The following is a 22,898-nucleotide window of genomic DNA, read 5'->3' as shown; positions in this document are numbered from 1 at the left end:
ATAAGGTCAGATACATTATTTGGTAAGCTTTTATAGTTCATTTTTTCATTTCTTGAACATCTCCGGATTTCCCCTGACCACTCAAAGGTCCAAGTTTTTCCATATTCTTAGCCCAGCTTAATGCGAAACACATCCAAAGCTCTGTCAGGCTAAGAGCATTTTTACAAGCTCGGCAGCTCCCACTTAGAAAAAAAAAAGGGAACTGTTTTTATCATCACTGCCAGGGAGTGAATAACTTGTCAGGCGCTGGTCAATCTCGGTTCTGAAGTGAAAAATAGTAGTTTCCAGTACAGCATGTCGGATGTTCTCTTTTCTGGAATGTGTTTTCAGTGTCTCAGTACTGAAGCAAAGTATACAAGTCTCCACTTCATAGCTGTTTGTATTTGTGGTGATGTTAGTCTAGTGGGCAAGTTGTGTTAGCATTGTGTAATATTGTGTAATATTGTGGCATGTCAAGATCCCTGATCATTTAAATGAGGTCATTCTGTATTGCCCAGGACATCAAGTGTTTGCTTAAACTCTTAGTAAAAGTAGTTGCTACTTGGCACCTTGTTTCTCCCCATCTTTCCTGTGTCCTCTTCAGTTCTTCTCCTTCATTCTTCTCAATTCCTCTCCCAACACAGCGGGGCAGACTACAGCACTCTGCTGAAGAACCTGGGCCCAGAGAACTGTGCTACACTGTTGCATTTCATCCTGCTGGAGAATAAGATTCTGCTTCACTCTTTAAGACCAGATGTTCTGACCGGGATAGCTGAAGCTGTGGTAGCGGTGAGGATTTATTTATTTTTTGCTTTTTTTGCTTTTTGCCTTTTTTAACATTCTTAAAACAAAGGGCAAAGGTTCTGAATCATGTGTATTTGCACCCTCTAACCAATTTCAGTGCATAGCTGTTTTTTCTGAAGTGCTTGGCTAAATAAGATCATCCTCGTAATCCTACCAACATAAATTATTTCAATCAAAATAATGCAGGTCAATCATGTCACAGTAGACTATGTCACAATATTTATTCACCAATTCATTTTTAATAAATTACAAGGCATATCCCAATCATAATATTTAGCTTCAGATAATCAACATACTTGCATGAGTGCTAGGGAACATTTCATAATCTCTGCAGAGGAGAATTTGACATTTCTTCATGCATCATACATTTATCTGTCTCTCCAGATGATCTTTCCTTTCCAGTGGCAGTGCCCCTACATCCCTTTGTGTCCTCTCTCCCTGGCTGGGGTTCTGAATGCCCCCTGTCCTTTTATTGTGGGCGTGGACTCCAGATACTTTGACCTCCATGAACCTCCACCAGATGTGGTTTGTGTGGATCTGGACACCAACACTATCTACCTGTGAGCTAATTTAAAACTTTAAGAAGCATTTAATTCATGAACCTTCCAAACTCTTGAATGTATAGGGGGATATTAATATTTATTTTCTGATCTTTTCGTAGGTCTGATGAAAAGAAGTATAGCAACTGGAAGAATCTCCCCAAGAAGCCTTGCAAGAGTCTTATTAACTCACTGGTCAACCTCCACCACCAGCTCACCATTGGTGTGTAGCTCTGCCACTCTTTGACACAATCATACACTTTATTTTAAATTAAACTGTATATAATGTTTCATTTGCACAATTGCAATGTCTAAAGTATGTCAAAGTATTGATATTTGGTAGCCTTATGATTATGGTAATGTAAATATCTGGTGTGCAGCATATGGTTTTGCATTGTCTTGTTAAAAAACTAGAAATCCCTTTAAAAGATATCATAACACATTTTCTGAACTTTTTCTGGGGTTGTAGTCACATCGTTTTTGTTAGGAGTTGGGTAGAAGACTGTATGTTATGTTTGAGGGAAACAGTGGTCACTAGCCTGGAGATCTACTTTTCTGCAGGTTTCACAAGCAACCACTGTTTGACACACCTGATCCAGCTGATCCAGCAACTATTATCAGTAGGATCAGGTGTAGATTTAGAGCTAAGCTCTACAGGCTTAAAATGGGTAACCATTGGTGTAATGCTGTAATGCAACTGATCAAGCAGATAGAAATGTGGTTTTAATGAGATCTTTACTGATACTGATTTATACTACTCTATTTTTGACCAAAGTGAGGCGGAATGCTTCAGAAAACTCTGCAGTAGAGATGACTCCAATTGAGGCGGACTTCACTTGGGTAAATAAGATGGCCGGGCTGGAGATGGAGGTCCAAGAGGCCTTTCTCCGCTTCATGGCCTCCATACTAAAGGGCTACCGCAGCTACCTCAAGCCCATCACCCAGGCGCCCTCGGAGAAGGCCACAGCCGCAGACTCTCTCTACGATTTGCAGGGTAACCCTACCACAACACACCGTATCTGCATGTCTTGTTTTTCTAACTCATGTCCTACTGCCCTAAAAGACTAGAGGGGTTTGGTTAATCAGTGATAAGTTTATCGTTTGGTTAGCTTTCGGTTGTATTGTTCCTCTTATCTCTGATGGCAAGAAGAAACCTTTGCGGCAGAGCTTTTTAGAGTCAAATTCAGCTGTATCTATAAACACTGATTTGGCAGTTACAGATAGATACACTTACCTTGCAACTGTCTTCAAATTGTCAGGTAAATGTACCATAAAGAGGCGATTTGTAGGTTCAACTGGCTGCGTTCCATCCCAACATAGGATAGGAACACTGCAGACCAGATATTATTAGGTGCAAGATCAGGTGGTTCTCAGAACAACTGTGATTTATGAAATAGTGGCGTGTTGAGTGCATTAGGCAGAGCAACTGTGTAAGAGCTGTATGTGACAAAAAAGAAAATTTATTTAAAGACCAGGCAGTAGTTTTGTAGTTACATTACATTACATTTGGCAGACTCTTTTGTCCAATGCGACTTACAAAAGTGAAGTACAAAAGTAATAGAAGTTAAAGGTAAAAACATCTTTAGATAGGGCCTAAAGGAGGTCAAAGGGAAATAATAGGATAGAGGGGTGAAGTAGGGAAGAAGGAAATGAGATTAGAAGTAGTTAGTGTGTTAGAGGTGTTAAGAGAGTAAGTGCTCTTTGAAGAGCTCTGTCTTCAGGAGTTTATTAAAGATAGCGAGAGATTCTCCTGATCTGTTAGTGGAAGGTAGTTTGTTCCACCATTGGGGAACTCTGTAGTTTTTTTAGTAGTACCTACTGCTCCAAAAATGCCTGAGGTGTCATTTTAACTAGGTTTTATTGGGCAAAATATTGTCCTATCAGTAATTGTAATTAATTTTTTTTTTTTAAAGACTATATTATCCTATAGATATTAGTAGTAGTAGTAGTAGTAGTAGTAGTAATAATAATAAAATAATAATAATAACAATAATAATAATTTTAAATGAATGCAGTTGCACTCTATTGTGCAATTAACATTTCATTATCAAGAACTAAATTTATTGCTTAAATACATAAATAAAATATAGATTAATATATGGAAAAAAAAGTGTATCAGCTTATTCATGTTAGTGGGTTCAAAATAGCCAATGTTAAGGTAAGCTATGGGATTATTGTGACAGGCCTGATAATTGTTACTTTTGCTACTTTACTTTTTCTTTTTGCTACTCCAGGGTTCTTGAAGAGTAGAGATCGTGCACACCAGAAATTCTACTCCCAGCTCACCAAGACCCAGATATTTATTCGCTTTATCGAAGAATGCACCTTCGTCAGTGACAAAGACACAGGACTGGCCTTTTTTGACTATTGCATTGAAAAGGTACACACACCCACACTTCTCTCTAATAAGTTCCTTTGTTGCCACTGGCAACAAACCAAAGACTTTCACTTTCTAAAACAATCTACAAATCTTCACCCACCTCTTTGAACTGTTTTAAAAAACCTTTATGGCTCTAGCAAAGAATCTTGTTTAATTTCCTAAGCTATAACACATACGTTCATTCCCACTGGGAGAAAAGGAGGAAACACAGTTTCCTATGATTGAGTTTGTTCCTTTCTCGCCTCTCTCACAGCTTTTCCCGTCTGATAAAGGAACAGACAAGGGCACAAAGGTAAGCCTTATTTTCCCTGGAACGCTTTTCGCCGTAACCCTGCTGTATCATTAGAATCATCAGAACAAGCTGTTATGCTAAATTTGAGCAGTGGAAAAAGTTTTGGGGTGAGACTAGGGGCATAAACTTTGATGAGTGCAGCAAGTAAAAAATGCTGGTAGAGCTGAGTAGAGAGCAGTTTTGCTGATAGGCTTGTAAAGATTAAAGTAGGACTCAGGCTGAGGTAACAGGCTCTAGATCAGCCATTCATGGTAAAAAAAAAAACAACACAGATGGCTGTTGCTGTTCATATGCAGTGCCATCAGTTTAATGGAGTAAATAATTAACTCTGCCATCTGCTGTTGGGTACAGTGGCACATTGTTAATCTAAACATGTTGAGCCGTAACGGAAGTGGAAAGTCCCTGTTTTGGGGGGGGGGGGGGGGTGCACTGTGAGTTTATAAGAAACATTTAAAAACATATCTTATGAAAATCTATAAACTGCATGTTGCTTTATTTATCCTACAGTACATTTATCAGTACACCGTGTGCATTTCTAAACATGTAGAAAGTCAGGCATTACATTAGAAAGTACAAGTCTCGCCTGTCATGTACTGTTCAAAGGTCTTCCTAGAAATACAGTCAGACAAAAGGACATTGAAAGGTTGAAAGTTAGGCTAGTAGCATTCAAGGTGACCTGTCTTACAGGTTGAAGGAGAGTGGTCAGAGGATGCAAAGCTGCTGGAGCTGGATGAGTCTCAAAAGAGTGAGCACACTGTCTTCATCATGCCTCCAGAACCACCTCCTGATGACGGCTCACAGCCTCCTGCTACATACAGGTGAATGCCCAGAGTTGTTTGTTTTACATGAAGTTATACACAACGAGTCAGAATGTTATGACCACCTTTTTGTTTCTACAATCACTGTCAGATTTTTTCAGCTCCACTGAACAGTTAGTAGCACTTTGTAGTTCTTTAATTAGAGACTGTAGTCAATATTTTCTTTGCATACTTTATTATCCTGTTTTCTCCCTGTTCTGAAATTGTCTGGACCATCGCAGAGCTGGTATTATTTGGGTGGTGGGTCATTCTGAACACTGCAGTGACACTGACATGTAGGGGTGGGTATAGTCACTGATTTTCCAGTTCGATTCGATTCCGATTTAAAAGGTCCGGATTCTATTCAAAATCGATTAATTTAGGACAATTTCAATTACAATAATAATTGTAGTTTGAATATGAAACTTCCATTATTAAAATATTAGCGTTTATACTATATAGACTTAACACAACAGTTACAATCTTTTTTTAATATAATTTAATGTAACTTAATTAATTGCGACATTTTGCTTCACATCTCTATACAGGTTTAGTTTAGTGCGCCAGCCACAAGTGATGCTGGAAAACCTGGCTAAAGGTGGTTTAGCTTAGCCAGTGAATCAGCTAACCGGCTAAGCTAGCGGTGGATTCAGCCGATCAGGTCATACTTTAAATAAAGTACAGGTGAAAACAACACTGGAAAACAACTTAAAACTGTGTTAAATGTACTAGGTTGATAAACACAGGCAGCAGTGAGTGAAAATACAGAGGAAAACAACATTTTCACAACAGTGTTGTGTTGGTATGGAGGGTATCATGCTAGAATTTTTAAACACCTCAGAGTCACTGCTGAACTGAAAATAGTGCATCAACCAGAAATATCCAGGCAACAGTGTGCTATTAAAGGACAAGAATTGCAGCAACAGATTAACTCCTTTCTTAGTTTACGTCTACAAGGTGTAGCAGCTAGGTAGGAGTGTCTGTCAGAGTGAACAGTGAGTGGACACAGTGTTTAAAAACTCAGGCAGCCCTGCTGCGTCTGATCCACCCTTATCAGAGCAACATACTCTAACACATGCTACCATGTCAGGATCATAGCATTGATGAGAATGACCAGTAATTAGTACAGCTTACAATTGAATTTTTATCAGAATAGACATTTATGTAAGTTTTTATTTAACAGTTTTCACAAATTAGAAGCTTTTAGAAGTTTATACACCCATCTCAGTACAGTAATATAATCTCTGAAGAGCCTTTTTTCCATTAGTGCAAGGCTCGTGTCATCGATGTCCTTGTCTTTATTGGTATTTAAGACCTGCCACTCACTCCAATGTTAGCCTTGAATCTGTGCCCAGTGGTCAAGACTTCAGGTGCTGGTGCCAGGCTTTCTGCATAGGAAGTCTTGCACTTACTGTCTCCTTTTTCTTTCTCATTTTAATGAGTTCATTATTGACTGATCGGCTAAGCCTTCTGTTTTTTTTGTTGTGTTTTTTGCTAAAAAACTCACCTTTTTGTCATTAAATCATGCTTCATCCTCTACCACAGCTACAAGAGCTTCCCCCGGTTGCGGTTGGAGTTGTTTGATCGGCCACAGGAGCTGAAGCCAGCACTCAGCAACAGAGCAGCAGGGGCCAGTCTGTCCAGCAGCCCTGCACTCCTGGCAAAAAGAACCAAGCAGGTGTGACTCCAGTTTATTTAGTACACTTCACTTCACTGAACACAGTCACACTGTGCTTACCACTAGAAACAGTGTAAATACATTTTAAATGAAAGTCAGTGTACAAACATATTGTTCTATTGGTCAATTTATCATGAAATATTGACATTGTTTACTTGGATCATTTTTCTTTTAAAACCTCTTGTAAGATTGAATGGGACATACACTTACACACATTTATAAATTCACATAATTTGAAACTGACGGCTACTTTTTATATTTCATCAACATTTAATGAACAGACCAATTGAAATGCTCTAAAAAGAATTTGAATAATTTTTTATGCTGTCTTCTATTGAAAGTTTTAGAGATTTCTTTTGTCAGATACCAAAAATATCTGTGCAGTATGTCAATTTTAACAATGCCTTCCAAAAATGCATTGTCATTCTTTTTCTACAAACTACAAACTTCACCATCACCATACTAAAAACTTCATGTGACTGCTTAACTTATAACATACAGCTGGATTTTTTAATGACACTGTCATTTAAAATGACAAAAGTATATTTTATTTATCCTCTATCAACACTAGTTTGGATATTCTGAGTGAATGACCAATCATGTTTGTAAGTGCTTGTTAGGATATCTGCTAAATTCTGTAAATGTAAATGTAGCTTTCAATGAAAGTCAATGGAACAAGATTTTATTTTAAGTCATTTTGGAGTCATTTCCACTAGTCCCTTCACCATTACATTTGAAACAATTTAAAGCACCAGAAAAGAAGCCCAGAATGACTTATCACTGCCTCAGTGGCCGCTCGCCCATACTTACTGACGATTTGGTTTGCAGTTGGAGAATAGAAGCTGCCTTATTTAAAAGTAACCGTGACTAAAAAAGAGGACAGGGGCTGTGAACCACAAGTGCCACCAAACAGAAAACAAAGCTGCACTTCACCTAGCTCTGTGGTTTGTCTCTTTTTGAGAATACCTCAGTGTTACTGATGCGTTTAACACACTTTCTACACTCGCTGACAGTTAAAAGAAAATGCACATGTGTCACACACACGCTGAGCTGGATTAGAGGGAGGGAAGAGCATGGCTGGGCGGAGACCATGCCTGTAGGGTGTTTGTTTTCCTTCTCCTCTGCTCTCTTGATCCTCCCCACTCTTGAAAGCCCACATCTCAAGCCCTTTGTAGATTATTACGGGGATTGAGCACATAAACATAGTGTTTTGGGTCAGTTTGGGTTAGTTTCCCTAGCCTTTTCTTTCTTAACTGTTTTAAGTACAAATAAACTACAAAGTAACTGCAGAAAAAATCTGAAGAAAGTCCTACATTAGTAGCTGCTTCAGGACTAAAAGTTTCAGTGTGGGAAGATTCCTGCATTGATTGAAATATTGTTTTTAGGCCACTCTTAATGTTTGGATGTTTGTCAGTGTGAGTCCCTGTTTTATATCAGACTGAACTGATCTATGGACTTGAGATCACTTCCCTTCTAGCACGTTTGGCAGGAGGTTTATGTTTAGCCTCAGTACGTTCAGGATGTGGGTTTACTCAAGCAGGTGCCACCCTTTGCTCATAGAGTGAAGGCACACTGTGTCTAATTTGGCAAGTTACATAGACAATGTGGACTAAATTCAGCTTAGTAATTTATGTGGTGTTAAACAGAAGCTTAAAGCAGTTGTCCTTAAGATTTTTATTTATTTATTTATTTATTTTTTCCATTTATGTTGAAAGCAGTGGAGTGGGGAGGGGACAAAATAATTTAGTAAATAGCATTAATGTGTTTCTGTAACCATCTTGACCAAACCAAATGTATTAATTCTAAATAGAATGGCCTGGTAGGTCCCAAATTTTTTTTTAGCGGTTTACCTTTGCAACTTCAGCACAGGAGACTGTACCACAATAAACATTTTAAAAGTACTTTCCTACACGCTCGGTCCAACTACACGTTCTCACAAGAGAGATCTCTAAACTCCCAGAACTTATGGACTCTGACTTTAATAAAATTCCCATTTACTAAGCTTTTAGAATCATAGTATCATTTTCATAATCTCCTAATTAAATAATAACTCCAATTGTGTCTTTCCCATCACAGGAAGTGAAGCTGGCCTACAAGATGGCAAAGCGCTGCTACTCAAACCCTCCCCAGTGGGCTAAGTGTCTGTACAGCCACTGCTACAGCCTGTGGTTCATTTGTCTGCCTGCAGGCCTGCGTATATCCCATTCTAAACCTAGGGCCATGCAGCAGGCCCTCAATGTCCTAGTAAAGATGAGGAGCACTGAGGTGGAGGTGCTGGATGAGGTATGTTTGTGGTTCTTATTGTTGTTCTGGAGGGCTGCAGTCCACCAAAACATCATAATTTTATCCTTTGATTTTACTTTGTCAAGGTTTTCGCAGGGCATCAGCAGCCAGAGTCCAAGAGAGCACAATTGGCCTTTCTCTCTTGGGAGTGCATAAATGGCATTTCCTCCATATATCACTCTTATTGTGATATTGGCCAGCACAGACATCTGTTAGCACTTTGCATGTGTCAGAGGAGGCATGATCTAGTCTTCAGAGCTGGCAATAGAATAGTAGTCTCTGGAGCAGATAAGCATAAACTTGTTGGCACCATGCCAGGCATGGGTTTGAGGGGTATAAATCCCCCAGCATTGTGCTGTGGAGTGATTGTGCCCCATCCAATACTTATGGGATGTGGAATTGGGAAGTTTGGGATAAGTTGGAGTGGTGATCATACAAAATATTGACCATGCTCATACTTTTGTCATCGAGTGCAATCAAATCCTCACAGCAATGCTCACAAATTAGTATAAAGCCTTACTCCATCAAAAGCAAGATAATCTCATTTTTTATCTCCTAATAAAAAACATAATAATGAACGTGTTGCATTGTTTTTGTTGATACAGTGTATTTTGTGGTAAATGTGATGTTGAGTGTTGAAGAAAAGTGAACACTTACAATAAACAGAAGCTAAAAAAGTGAATGTTGTCTGCGGCAGGTGTGTTATCGTGTGGTGATGCAGTTGTGTGGGCTGTGGGGGATGCCTGTCTTGGCTGTGCGTGTCTTAATGGAGATGAAGAAGGCTGGAGTCGAGGGCAATGCCATTACTTACGGATACTACAACAAGGTAGTGCACTGCATTCATTACTGTGGCACCACAGGAAGAAAATAGAAAAAAAGAGCACAGAGCTGTTTGTAGACACTAAAACAAGTCACGCCATACTCATGCACTTGAATGGCGTGGAACAGGAACTTGAATGTGTCAAGTCAGAACCTAGATAAAAAAAAAAGACTTATGAATAAAAATGTAGGTGTAGTAACACAGTGGTTGATCAGGTACCTAAACCATGTAGTTAAAGTGGAATAAAGAATTAAAATAGAGTAGAGCATAAAAGTTAAAGTTAAAGTAGAGATACCCAAGGCTATTGGTGCATTCACCAATTAACAGAATGTCATTTTATAGTGTCAATGTCTGACACTAATGACACAATATTAATATTCAAGGCAAGCAATTTCTATTGGGTAGAAACCTGGCTAAAATTATTTTTGTGATCAAGCTTGAGTTTGATTTATCTAGAACTTATTTTAAGGTTAATAAAAAGTAAAACAAAATAAATAAATAAACGCTATATTCCTTCTATATATTTCATCATTTATTAAGACATTGGCATGCCAAACATTAACACTGTAGCACAGACGTTTATCTCTATGCATTTGCTGGGTAACTGCTATTTGTACAGCACATAAAGGGATCACTTTACGCAGATTGGTATACTCACACTGTGCTTAATTAGTTTTGATGTTTTTATGCACATACAAACTTAAATAAAACATTTTACTACGAGTCTAAATGATGTGTTGAAGTACAAAGTATTATTAGACTTGTAGAAATATGTTGGAATTAAAGTAAAAGTCACCCAAAATATAAATGCTTCAGTGAAGTACAGTAATAAATTGAATTTACCTTGTTACTGTTAACCACTGGTAATGCATGGTCAATTTGGTCAGGATTGTAACTTTGATAATCCACTAAAGCCACTCAAACAAATAGCTTAGTTTTAGAGCCACATCACAAGATCTGTGCTTCCCTGCAGCGTTAATTGCACACAGCTGAAAAGTGTCTGGATGCTTCTGCTAAACCAAAAAGAAACATTAAAAATCATGTTGTGTTGCCAAGGGGAAAATGCAGGTTGTTATGGTTACCCTGACCTCTGTGCCTGATTGGCTGTTTGTCTGTATTCACAGGCTGTCCTGGAGAGCCCTTGGCCTAGCAGAAACCGCAGTGGCCGCTTCATGTGGACCAAAGTGCGGAACGTGGTGCGAGGTGTGGCCCAGTTCAAACAGGGTCTGCAAAGCTCAGCTCGCTCTAAAAGAGCTCCTCCAATTACCACAGGTGAGAAGCGTACCGCAAGCCCATTCTCTGTTACGTTGTTCTGTGGATTCTGATGCGATGATGTTGCTCAAGGTCACTCAGCTGATGTTAGTAATGTTCAGCAGAGCTGCTGTATAATGCTGTAAATGTCAACACTGTCACTGTCCTCAGTGTTCCAATTTTAGCCCCGATTTTCAATGTTCTTTCGGGAAAAGGTTGGAGCAAGCTATTCAGCATTTGCTTGGACATGATCCAAGAGCTTGGCAAGTGAGCACCTCTTAAGCACTCAACAAATAACCATATATCGACCATAAGTGATTCTTTTTTCTTTTCTTTTTTTTTCTAATGTACAAAAAAAAAAAAAAAAAAACGGAAAGTTGCCACTTAATACACTGCCTCGCCCAAAAAAAACAAAAAGGTCACACACAATAATATTTTGTTGGACCTCCTTTAGCTTTGATTGTGGCATACAATCACTGTGGCATTGTTTTGACAAGCTTCTACAATGTCACAAAATTTATTTCAATCCAGTGTTGCATTAATTTTTCACCAAGATCTTGCAGCATTGATGATGGTAGAGTCTGACCACTGCATAAAGCAGGGCTTCTCCAGCACATCCCAAAAATTCCCAGTGAGGTTAAGGTCTGGACTCTGTGGTGAACAATCTATGTGTAAAATTGATGATCTCATGCTCCCTGAACCAATCTTTCTCAATATCATCTTTGAATAGGCCCATGCCATCAGGAAAGAAAAAAATCATTGATGGAATAACCTGGTCTATATTCAGTATATTCAGGCAGTAACAAAGAAAATAACTATTTTTTCCCAAATGAGTGGAATGGATGATAAATGATTATTTGTTGGAAGTGCTCAAATATTTAGCCGGTTAAATGTCTTGATCTGTTGGCGACTCTAAATGTAAAAAAGTGTGTTGTGACTGAAGTGTGCACATGTGACACTTTGCTTCTTTGCATCAGTTCTCGTCTGTGTTTTTATGGCAAACGTGTTTTTTTTTTTTTTTTTGGAGAGCAGACAAACCCATTGTGGGTTCCTCGTGGTGAAATGTCACAATTTGTGATTTAGTGTCTCTGATCAGTTATTGTGCAAACCACAGCAAGCAAACCACACAATATCTATACGAGTGTAACCCCAATAATTTTGCTGAACTTAATATGGCTCATTGTGTTTACTTAGCAACGAGAGTCCATTATCATAAACACTTTGTCAACCTAGAATTGTTATTTATTCATTTAATTGAATTAGCATATATACAAGTTTCTATTGTGTGTTAGAGGATGCTTCTTTTCCAGTAGTGTCTCTGGACGCAATAGCAGATGGTGAAGGAGACCGACTCAGCCACTGTAGTGCCGATAGCGCCAGTTTGGCTAATGGAGAAGAACATGCACTATTCCCACGTCGACTTATCGTTGAAGACACCAATGGGAGTCACTGTAGCACAGGTACTATCCAATAAACACACACAGACTCACATACATACAGATAAGGTTTTGTTAACAAAAGGTTGCCTATGTTTTTCTCATTGACTTAATGCAATCATATGATTTTATCTTGTGTTACATTACAGCTCATTATATTTGATTATATCTTTTTAGGAGGGCAGTCTGACCAGGGATATGGCTCCAAGGATGAGCTACATCAGGACACTGTAGATGCTTCCAAATCTACAGTTTTTCCACTTTCCACTGGGGACCATGTCAGCAAGAGCAAAACAGTCATGAGTCAAGAAAATGGTAATGCATTTTATGATAATGGTTAGATTAAATGAATTGTAATTGACTTTTTTAATCAAGTAAATGGGTTTTAGCCTTAATTATGTGAGATAATTATTATTAATTGTTTAGTTTTAGCTTGCAGCAATCCATTTAGTAGCTGAAGGAGATTAGCATCAGTTTTTTTTTTTCTTTTTCTTTTTCTTTTCTAGTTTTAACATGATCTTTTTTCCTTCTCAGGTAAGGACATTGCTGGTTCTGTTGACAGTGCAGTGGCTGTTTCTGAACCACCCAGTCCTGCTGAGCCCACATCTCCTTCACCCAGCATAGTCAAACTCTCTACTGGGAGCTTTGACCTCTCTACAGGGAGAAGAGACTCAGGTAAAGCACTGGAGATGATCAGTGAAATAGTACTTAATAAGCTCTGTTCACATTACAATGCTAACATGCAAAAATGAATATAATCAAGGCAAAAACATTGGCTACATGCAAAAAATTCCAAGCATGCTTTTTACATGCTTTTATTTAGTACAGGGTTATTGTTTATTTAACAGAGTTTTGAATGATCTTTATATATTTAAGCAATGAAAAACAGCTCCTTCTCCTTCATTTTTTTTAAATGTTTTTATGATTTTTCCAGGTGGTGGTTCAACAGGTGGTGGAAAACTCTTCACCCCTCGCAGTATGAGTGAGGACATCTCCCTGCCCGAAGATGACGGCCCTGCAAATGCAGACACAACCCAGCCTAGTCAACAGCAGCGAGTCAAAGCTTTTGCTGAGCGCAGCTGTAGCTTCAGTGCAGAGAGCAGAGCTGGAATGCTCCTGAAGAAGAACAGTCTGGAGCTGAGTGTGGACCACATGGGCGCCGATGCTAAAATATTAGCCGCTGCTTTTTCCGGAGGCAAAACTCCTCCACCCACTACAGTCTCAGGCTCAGTCTTTAAAGAGCTGGAGATGGGGCCAAGTGCACCGTCAGCTCTCAAGGAGGAAGATAATGAAGAAGGCGGTGAGAAAAAGGAACTAATTGATTTAAGTGATGAACCTACGGACAAAGGGAAGAAGCCGACAGAGGTGATCACACCTTCAGATGAAGGAGCAGGGAAAGGTTTAAGTGTATCCTCCTCTTCTAAAGGGGTGGAGAGAGAGGATGTAGAAATAGGGGCAGACCCCTTGTCCCTACTGGCCTCAGAAAATGAGGAGGCAGCCTCCATCCAGAGCCAAGAGTCTGCTCGCCTCGTCCCGACAGTGGTCTCACGAAAGCTCGCCGACGAGATTGAGATGTACATGAACCTCAAGAGCCCATTAGGGGCCAAGGCCTCCAGCATGGAGCTTCATCAGGGGCCACAGCGTGACGCAGACCTGCGGAAGTCTGACCTTGTGGACTCTCCAGCTGGCAAGCAGTCTCTGGAGCGACGATCCAGCCTCCCTGCTGGACCAGTGAAAGCCCCCGATTCACTGGAAACCCCCAAACGCAGCCCTGCGGTCACAAGATCCAAGACCTTTGCCATCAAGTCCCCAAAGACACCTGGCTCTGCAGGTCAAAGGTCATCCTCGTTGACTGCACTAGTCAGGTCTTCTCAGAGTGGGTCATTGGGGTCTGTTATCACCTCCATCTCTGGCATCAAGATGGACACCTTGCTTTCAGGACCTAAAGTGGACATGCTAAAGCATGGCATGAAGCAGGCAGCCACCGTGGCTGGAAAAGTCTGGAATGCCGTGGCCTCAGCCTACAACTACTCTGATGATGAGGTAAGCGGGTTTAGCTGCTGATCTTACTCTGTGCTCAAACTGTTTGGTAACAAGTAACTCACTTCTGCCCAAGCTGTTCTCGAGCACGCTTTATTTTTTTCCATATGGACAAATTAATCAGAAAAATAAAAAATATCCGTTATAGGCTTTTTTTTTTTTTTTTTTTTTCATTTTCAAAACCATACTGTTAAGAACAGGAAAGAAGAGTGGTAGGAAGAGTAATTTAGAGAACAGAAGCTGGGGATCTTAAACCCCAGTGTCTTACATAAAGTTGAGAATCTAAATTGCTGCTAAAATTGGATCCTCTCATTGGAAACGACTGGTCCCTTGTAAATCTGTTGCCAGTATGAATACAGGGTTGGGAGAAGAAATTGAGGAGAGCTTGAGAGAGGGTAATGGAGGACAAATCGTTACACTCAAGGGCCCATATAATCAATGAATTCTAGTCGAGATCTGGCAGATGGAGGCAGTTTGAATGGCATTACATAGATCTTATAATGAGTGCCTTTCAATGTTCTACTGTTGGAGAGGCACTCTCTCTGACAAATGTAATAATGATAACAATGAATATTAATCATAAAGCATGTCCTACACTTTCATTTGCAAGAAGTATTTCTCAGACTGGTATTCGCAGACAATTGTAGCTCAAAATAAATACATTTCTCCTCAAAATCTCGTCAATATAAAATTAATGTATTTCTGATTCAAGGATGACCAGAACCAGCCTAGGGACAGCTTTCCTGCTCATCTGGAGGAGCAGCTGCTCGGTGATGATGAAGCGGATAGGCCCATGCCTAGAGGCCTGATGACCAGCCTTGCCGCCAACGGCCTCACTCACAGTAACACCAGCCTGGGTAGCAGTGGCAGCAGTGATAATGGCCGGGGACTACATGGGCAACGTAAGTGGCACACGTAGGCACACCCATATACACACAAGATACACTGTATGGACAAATGTATTTGGAAACATGTTCAGTCATCGTTTCTACTAAATAGCATTAGTGTGAGGATTTGTTTCGTTCAGTGACAAGTTGTTGGACGATCAACACCCCACTTTCTCCTCAACAGGCCAACTTATCCCAAAAGTATTTGATGAATACAATATGGTGTAGTTTTTACCCCTCTGGTTCATGCCTGGAATAAGGCATAATGCCAGTAGGTTCATGTTAAGTCCATGTAGAAAAGTACTGCCAATAGAATAAGATTCAAAACAAGCTGTGTGTGCTCATCTGTGGCAGCAATAAGTTAAACCTTAAGTAGCTAAATGCATTCATTCAAAGGGTGTCCTCAAACATTTGTACATATTGGGACAGTTTCCTGGACAGGGATTAAGCGTAGTCATAGACTATATTTTCCTTTCAGTAGGAAATATTCTGTGCTGTCCAAGACTAGGCTTAATCACCTCTCTTGAGGAACGCCATAGTGTAATACTCATTTTGCACTTTCCAAATTGAATTGATCTAACAAAAACACTTGATACTAAACCTATTTTAATCATTATATTTGCCATTGTATTTGTTTCTATTATACTCATAACAGGTCTTCTGTTTTTGTTTTCCCCTATAGATTTGACTTCCGGCAGGTTCATGAGAGGTGCTGACTCTGAAAGGTCTGAGCAGAGCTCATCTCATCATGCAAGCAGTTCAAGCATTTACTGTGCTTTAGAGGTGAGCTCAGCGCCCTCTGCTGATCAAACTGCATATTTCTACACTCCTCAGCAAACAGTCTTCTCCAATAGTTGGAAGTGTAGTGCTTTGTGTCAGTACAGTATTGTCAACCAAGAGGATTTATGTATAGCCAACAATACATTGAGTGGTGTATTAGTATGCACATGCTCTAAAGTGTGTGGACAACTAGCATACCAAAAATATACATTTTAAATTATTTTTTCCCTTTCATATTTTCCTAGGCTCCCTGCATAGTTGGAAAGTGTAATGTTCCTGTTATTGCACTGCAGTAAAGCAGGATTATTCGCAAATATGACTCTCACAAGTTTTGTCCTGCCTGCTTCAACAAAGCTGCGTACTACGGCATGCTAAGCCCATAGTAACAAAGACAGAGACACTACTCTCCTTATTATTGCTATTATTATTAAGTCTTCAACATGAATGAATCCTCATTGTAAAACTGTTGTGCTTCACAATATTGCTTTAAACCCAATTTAAAAGTACCAGTAAGTAATTTGAACTGGTGTGTGATTTTCTTTCGCCTCTAGACAATTGTGGGGAAAAGATCCTTAACATTAGCTTACATTTTGATGATTGTAAGACATGCCTATTATTAAACGATTTCAACACAAATTAAAAACTTTTTAGAAACTGTGTTTATTGCAAAAAAAAAAACAATAAAATCCATCACTAATTTGTGTTTTCTTGTAGGTGTTAATGTCCAGCTGTTCTCAGTGTCGCTCCTGTGAGGCTCTGGTGTATGATGAGGAGATCATGGCAGGCTGGACAGCAGATGATTCCAACCTGAACACCACTTGTCCGTTCTGCCAGACCTCCTTCTTGCCCCTGCTTCATGTGGAATTTAATGATCTGCGCACTACACCTGGGTAAGGCACTAAACCCAGAACAGTCCTTAACACTGTTAAAAAAAAAAAAAAATGTCCCAAGATATCCCATGGTTGCTGTTACAAGCCCCAAGTTCTGCATGTAAAGGTCTACCAACTATTGAACCTTTCCAGAACAAATTAGTCTCTTATAGATATTGTTTAATGAGTATTGTTGACAGTCGTGACCCATGTAATTTTTGCTCTTCTGTGCTCTTTTATTGACCCACTTCTCACACATTAATTTGAATTCTGAGTAATAATCAGGACTGTTAACACATTCTATATTTGTTGTCACAGGTTTTACCTGAAGATTAGCACTTCAGGAGACAGTCTCCACAGTAGTAGCACCCAGCCTACAGCCTCCACATCATCAGAGGTCAAGGTGGGCAGTCCCAGTGATCCACCTGATCTCATCAGCTTCTCTGATTCCCCTGACAGCAAAGGGCAGCATGAGGAGACACTGACCAATCAGGGTGGAGCACAGAAAGCGTATGTTATTTACATAATATATGCATGCACACATGTTTACACATCTGTTCAGTTTTACGTTTTTCTCAGAGTTCCTTTGTTACTACAACTCTTTACCATTGAGTCTGTTTGTTTTCCTTAGTCTCGTGCCTGAGCCAGTGATTTCAGACCCCCTGGGACTCTTGGAGAGACAGGCAGAGAAGCGTGGCACATCTCTGACCCGCAGCAACAGTGTGGGTGGGCCTCTACAGAGCTTGGATTCAACCCAGCGGCCCAATCATGGAATCTCCACCACCAGCCTGCCTAATAGCCTGCAGGAGGTAGTGGTGAGTGTGTATTTAGTACCTTAATTTTCTTACGTTTAATATTTTTATCTATACCTTATCTTAAGTGTGTTGTTAAATCTCTTTGCATGTATCGGTAGAAACAACTTTTGCAAATTACTGTGTAGCCCTACTGCACTATACTGCACCATTTGACATTGACAAACAAAGGCATGTTATTTGACTTAAGAACCCTTACCATATTTTAGGACACACTGGGTCAGAAGCGACCCAATCCAAAACCAGTCTCTGTGCCTTACCTCAGCCCTCTAGTGTTACGAAAGGAGCTAGAGACCTTACTGGAGAATGAGGGAGATCAGGTACCTATTTCTTGTCCAGCTAATCTTTAAGAATGTATAGAATATCATTTTTTTAATATTCAATTGATTTGATCTCAAGGTAATATAAGGTTTTTTTTTTCTTTAGGTAATCTACACTCAAAAGTTCCTCAGCCAGCACCCTATCATATTCTGGAACCTAGTGTGGTATTTCCGCCGATTGGACCTTCCCAGTATTCTACCTGGACTCATACTGACCTCTGAACACTGCAACAATGGTGTACAGGTACCCGCCACTTTATTGTTCATCTTCTTTCTCTTTCTGGTCCACAAGACCAAACTGAAGCATGGTTCAGGCATTTTGTTGTGGGAGAACTGGAAAAAAGTTGAAGCAGGCAGTCCTCACAACAGGAAAAGAAAAAGTACTGACGATGTGCCGATGTTGTGCCGAAATCTTAACTCCTCTTGGCATGCAGGCATATAATGAAGCAGTCTGGGTACAACAGATTATGCTGGTGATTCATATAAGTGCTGTAACTGTAACTTTAACTCTTATTTATAAACCAACATAAAAGGAATCTAGGGGAAATCTGTTACACTCATACTGCTGTGTGAATTATGTCATATTCTAGTAGGAATGCAGAAATCGGCACAACACCTGAAAAGGGAACTTGCCGAAATAACAATACACCAACACAAACCTACATTAAACCAATCAAAATCACCTATAGAAAGCCATGGGAAACGAAAGATTTGCAGACTAAATGTATACCCCAAAATGGTCTTCTGCTGTTTTAATGTTACTCATTACAAAATCTGATGGAATTTTTTTTTCTTGTCTACTATTCTGTAGCTTCCGCAGACATCCTTGCCTCAAGACAGTAAGCTGGTTTATGTGCAGCTGCTGTGGGACAATGTCAACCTGCACCAGGAGCCCACAGAGCCGCTCTACCAGCGCTGGAGGACCTTCTGTAAGTTACCTTCTGTGAGGTTGAAGTACAAATAAACAAAGCATCTTTACCAGATAGAAAGTAAACTTCAGATTAGATGTGTAGAGGCAGTAAATAGCTCTAGATTTAAATAAAATACATTCAGGTTGGATGATCTATTTGATGATCTCTTTCTTCTAGTACAAATGAAGGGGTCTTTGGCTCCCACTGACCACCAGGAAATACGGACACTACTGAACAGCATTGTTAGGAGCATCCAGACGAATGATGTCTATGGTCCTATCAACTTGCTACTTAGGGAAATCAAGAGGCACCCAGAGCTCAAGCGGCAACGGTGAGTGTTCAGGGTTACATGTCACATAGATAGAAGAAATACATGAAATACTTTACAGCATATTTATTTTATTAAAAAAATGTACAGTCTGTTAGACATTTAATAACATTTTATGTTGTTTTTTTTTATTTGCAAAAATGTCTGACCTAACCACAAATCTTTTTTTGGGTTTCATGCAAAATCAGCACTGGCTTTAAATAATTGTCCACATTCCTGGGCAAGTAGTTACATCTTGTGGTAAAACATGGTACTGCTGCACTCTGGTGCCAAGAAGCATAACGCAGAGATTCAATAATCCTTAACTCTTTAAATATAGTCTGATCGGTTCTCAGAACAGAAAATTGGAGAAATATCTTTAAATAAAAATATATTTTTAATTTATTTATAAGATACACAAAAAAAACAAAATATCTGCTGTACAAATTCAAGTGACCATCTGTATCTCTATAATTGCTCATTTCTTATTTTTCTCTTTTCCTTTAGGAGTATTTACAGGGAGATCTTATTCCTTTCACTTGTGGCCTTGGGGAGAGAGAACATTGATGTCGGTGAGTAAATGTTATTATAAAATGTTGTTTTAATGTGTGATAGTTCTAAACCATTTGCTTCCCTTGATTGATACTTCCCAGCACTGTCTCTCTCCATGCATTGACACGGTCAATATGCTATTTCTTTACAGAGGCCTTTGATCGGGAGTATCGAGTAGCCTTTGACGAGCTGAGCCCTGAGCAACTCAAAGCTCTCTCATCCATCGACAGGCCACCTTCCAACAACGTGCAGTGGTGCGTCAAGTGCTTTGGAGCTCCATTTATCTGATCCAATCTGGTCCATATCAGATTAATGCTCAGCCATTTGGAGATTTGTGAGTAGAGTGAGTCACCCCACGCTGAGATGAATAAACTCCTGTCAGTTTTTTTGTTTTCACCGTCACCCAAAGATGGTACTTTTATCGTCCTCCAGAAACATATTTTGAATTGGTTGAGCACCTGCGCTTGCAGCCTTTAGCAACACCAGATATGTAGCAGGTAGAAATTTACTGGCGGGAGTCTTCGAATGTCTTCAAATGATGAAAGATTGATGTGTGTATGTCCATGGACCTGTGGAACTGAAGTAAAGACTTGTAGAGGGTGGGAAACATCTCATTCCCAAGTCCCTCTAAACACTGCCTTGCATCCTCACTTTCCATCCAACCTTACCCGTGGAAGGAGTCCGGTGGAAAGTCCAGTGGAGATGTGTCCTCTTGAGATATCAATGGCAATGGTCTTATACGATGTGCACTTTCAAAAATGATTGCTTTATCTGTCTCATTCTTGTTTGTATATATTTTTCTATGGTGGGATATCTGAACTAGGTTGCCTTTTTCAGTGTGAGGGATCTTTACCTAGCTTTCAATGTAGTCTGTCCTAACTGTCAACCATAAACTGTGTTATCAGTGTGGGTCTTGAGGGGCACAGCAGAATGATAATGGAAGTAAGCATGTTTGTGAATGGATGTGTGAATGAATGATTAAGTGACTAAGTGAGAGAGTGGATGCATGTGTACCTTGGGAAGACATACTGTGGCAGCAGACAATCCAATTATTCCAGGAAGCTAAAAGCTAAAATAAACTCATATGTCTGAAACATGGTAGAAAAGTGGTGAGATCAGGTTCTGTAATAGACAGTAAAGCGTCCTTACTGGAAGTTACATTTTTTTAACACCTTTGGACCTTTCATAGAAATAGAAATATTCTGCAGTTGTGGGGGAAAAAAACGAGAAATAATTACATTGGGAGTTGGCAGTTTAACTACTGAAATGAAAGAATTCTCATTCAGACATTTTTGTCTTGAATAAAGTCATGATATTTTTGAACAATGCTCATGATCCCTTTATGTGTACATAAATGTTTTTTTTCTTTCTCAGAGAAGTAAAAAACATGCAGTCAAAGCTTGGAGAAAATGTACAGTGTCTCTCAAATATCTATCAATATTTTAACGGTGTTTTTAATCACCATCATGCTATTGCTGCATAAAAATTCATACTCGAGTCTTAAAGTCCATTTTGCTCTCACTCTGGTTTATGTGGCTTTGAGAGACGGACGCTGTTGGTAATCGTCTGTAAAAAGATGATCATTTAAGAAATCTCAGTAGTTCTTGTGCCTTGTTACTTAGTCAAGGTAGGTTTTACTACTAATAAATTAACATGATAGAGTGCAATCAGTCTGCCTTAATTTATTTATCTTTATCTTTATATATCTTTTTCATATCTTTTATCGCTTAGTCATTTGACAGCTGATGTGAATACAGAATATATTATGTTCTTGTCTTTGTAAAATAATCCAGATATTTTTGGAGTGAGTATGAAATGAGTATGTGGAATTATGACTGGTTGAGGAATCCAATTGTGGAATGAGACATGTATAAATGGACTGTGAGGACTGTTTGTAACTCAATGACCACTGTTTCTCACTTCAAGTATCTGTACATCTTTTTTTTCTTTCTCAAATGTATGAATGCAGAAAATCACATCCATATGTTCTTTGCTTGTTATGATTTCCCAGTGAACCCATTATGAGGAGGATTTTAGTTAATTTTATGGTAGTGTTCAAATGAAAGAGTGAGAAACAAAGCTTAAACTGAAGACTTGCTTACTTACTTACTTAAAGAATGTAAGAACTGACTTTGTACTGGGAAGAAAAGCTGTAATTGTGAACTGTGCGTGTGTCTGAATTGAATGTCCTTTTGAAAAAGAACGCAATAGTGAAGATGTAGATTGTTTACACATTTGCAGTATATCATTGTAATCTATTTGGTCTGAAAATAATCCCAGTATTAGGGTGAAATAATGAATGTGATTAATTCCCATTGACCACTCACTTTACACAGTAAAATCCAATATTGTAACCTTTCTTCTCCTAGTGAATTTGAGTAAATGAAATTGGAGGAGATTGAGCCAGGATTCGGCTAATACAGATTTGAGAATGTAGTTCAAATCTGAATCCATAAAATTCAGTCAATCTGTCAGAAATGCATAAAATAACATTCCAAGCTTAAAATCGTTAAAATGTCAGTGTATCACGATAATTATGGTGTGCTGAAGATGGCATTACCAGCCTATTTAAATAACAAACTTTGTTTTGACAAATTGTGCTTTACACAGTGGACAGAATTGCTTCATTTACTGCAGTTTTTGTTTTAACTTCAAGGTGATCCTACTTGTTTAACTTTGTACAGTGTTTAGTTTTTTCCAGGCACTGCAAAACTGATACTCTCCGGTTTAAAGCTTCAAATCTTGCAATTGATGAGACATTCATGTTAATGGATGAATAAGTGTCAGTCCTGTGTCCAAGAGAAATGGCAGAAGGCATTTTAAGCCATGACACAAGGACCTTCAGGACTAGGGTCTGATTCAGTAAGCTTGTTCATTTACCCTCTACCATCCTGTGGAATGAGTGTGAGTTTGTACATTCTGTTGTCCTGAAATAAACATGCTTTGTCCTGATTTAATGCTGCATCACTTCATAATTTGCATACCATTTAAATACATTTGAGGGTATTTGTTTGAGACTAGACTTGAATTGTTGTTGTTGTTTGTTTTTTTTAACTACTGACCTGCAATGATGTAAGTTTATCTGCTAAGTAATATTTTTATGAACTAGTTTTAGTTTTTCTTAGTTTAATGATTTTAATATATCAGATTAGTTACTTTTG

At 39.1% G+C, this 22,898-nt stretch overlaps 1 protein-coding gene across 5 annotated transcripts in view; it reads left to right on the top strand.

The window, feature by feature from the left end:
• Positions 1 to 22,689, top strand: part of dennd4c (DENN/MADD domain containing 4C) — a 61,281-nt gene extending 38,592 nt beyond the window's left edge. For 2 of the 5 annotated variants that reach the window (XM_022678280.2, XM_022678281.2), the window contains exons 9-34: positions 624 to 768; positions 1,168 to 1,343; positions 1,445 to 1,545; positions 2,098 to 2,316; positions 3,557 to 3,702; positions 3,956 to 3,994; positions 4,682 to 4,812; positions 6,337 to 6,469; positions 8,546 to 8,752; positions 9,450 to 9,578; positions 10,697 to 10,844; positions 12,116 to 12,283; positions 12,437 to 12,574; positions 12,794 to 12,934; positions 13,194 to 14,302; positions 15,012 to 15,201; positions 15,869 to 15,969; positions 16,681 to 16,856; positions 17,154 to 17,345; positions 17,467 to 17,650; positions 17,857 to 17,967; positions 18,074 to 18,211; positions 18,779 to 18,896; positions 19,056 to 19,209; positions 19,693 to 19,757; positions 19,889 to 22,689. In XM_022678280.2, the coding sequence (XP_022534001.2) occupies positions 624 to 768; positions 1,168 to 1,343; positions 1,445 to 1,545; positions 2,098 to 2,316; positions 3,557 to 3,702; positions 3,956 to 3,994; positions 4,682 to 4,812; positions 6,337 to 6,469; positions 8,546 to 8,752; positions 9,450 to 9,578; positions 10,697 to 10,844; positions 12,116 to 12,283; positions 12,437 to 12,574; positions 12,794 to 12,934; positions 13,194 to 14,302; positions 15,012 to 15,201; positions 15,869 to 15,969; positions 16,681 to 16,856; positions 17,154 to 17,345; positions 17,467 to 17,650; positions 17,857 to 17,967; positions 18,074 to 18,211; positions 18,779 to 18,896; positions 19,056 to 19,209; positions 19,693 to 19,757; positions 19,889 to 20,025 (4,696 nt within the window). In that variant the 3' untranslated portion in view covers positions 20,026 to 22,689. The remainder of the gene's footprint in view (positions 1 to 623; positions 769 to 1,167; positions 1,344 to 1,444; positions 1,546 to 2,097; positions 2,317 to 3,556; positions 3,703 to 3,955; positions 3,995 to 4,681; positions 4,813 to 6,336; positions 6,470 to 8,545; positions 8,753 to 9,449; positions 9,579 to 10,696; positions 10,845 to 12,115; positions 12,284 to 12,436; positions 12,575 to 12,793; positions 12,935 to 13,193; positions 14,303 to 15,011; positions 15,202 to 15,868; positions 15,970 to 16,680; positions 16,857 to 17,153; positions 17,346 to 17,466; positions 17,651 to 17,856; positions 17,968 to 18,073; positions 18,212 to 18,778; positions 18,897 to 19,055; positions 19,210 to 19,692; positions 19,758 to 19,888) is intronic. The other 3 variants (XM_007255194.4, XM_022678283.2, XM_022678282.2) reach the window with 2 other exon arrangements.
• Positions 22,690 to 22,898: the final 209 nt, after the last annotated feature.

Source organism: Astyanax mexicanus, chromosome 8, assembly GCF_023375975.1.
Source record: "Astyanax mexicanus isolate ESR-SI-001 chromosome 8, AstMex3_surface, whole genome shotgun sequence".
Classification (NCBI taxonomy): domain Eukaryota; kingdom Metazoa; phylum Chordata; class Actinopteri; order Characiformes; family Acestrorhamphidae; genus Astyanax; species Astyanax mexicanus.
This window is presented reverse-complemented; position numbering and strand designations above follow the sequence as displayed.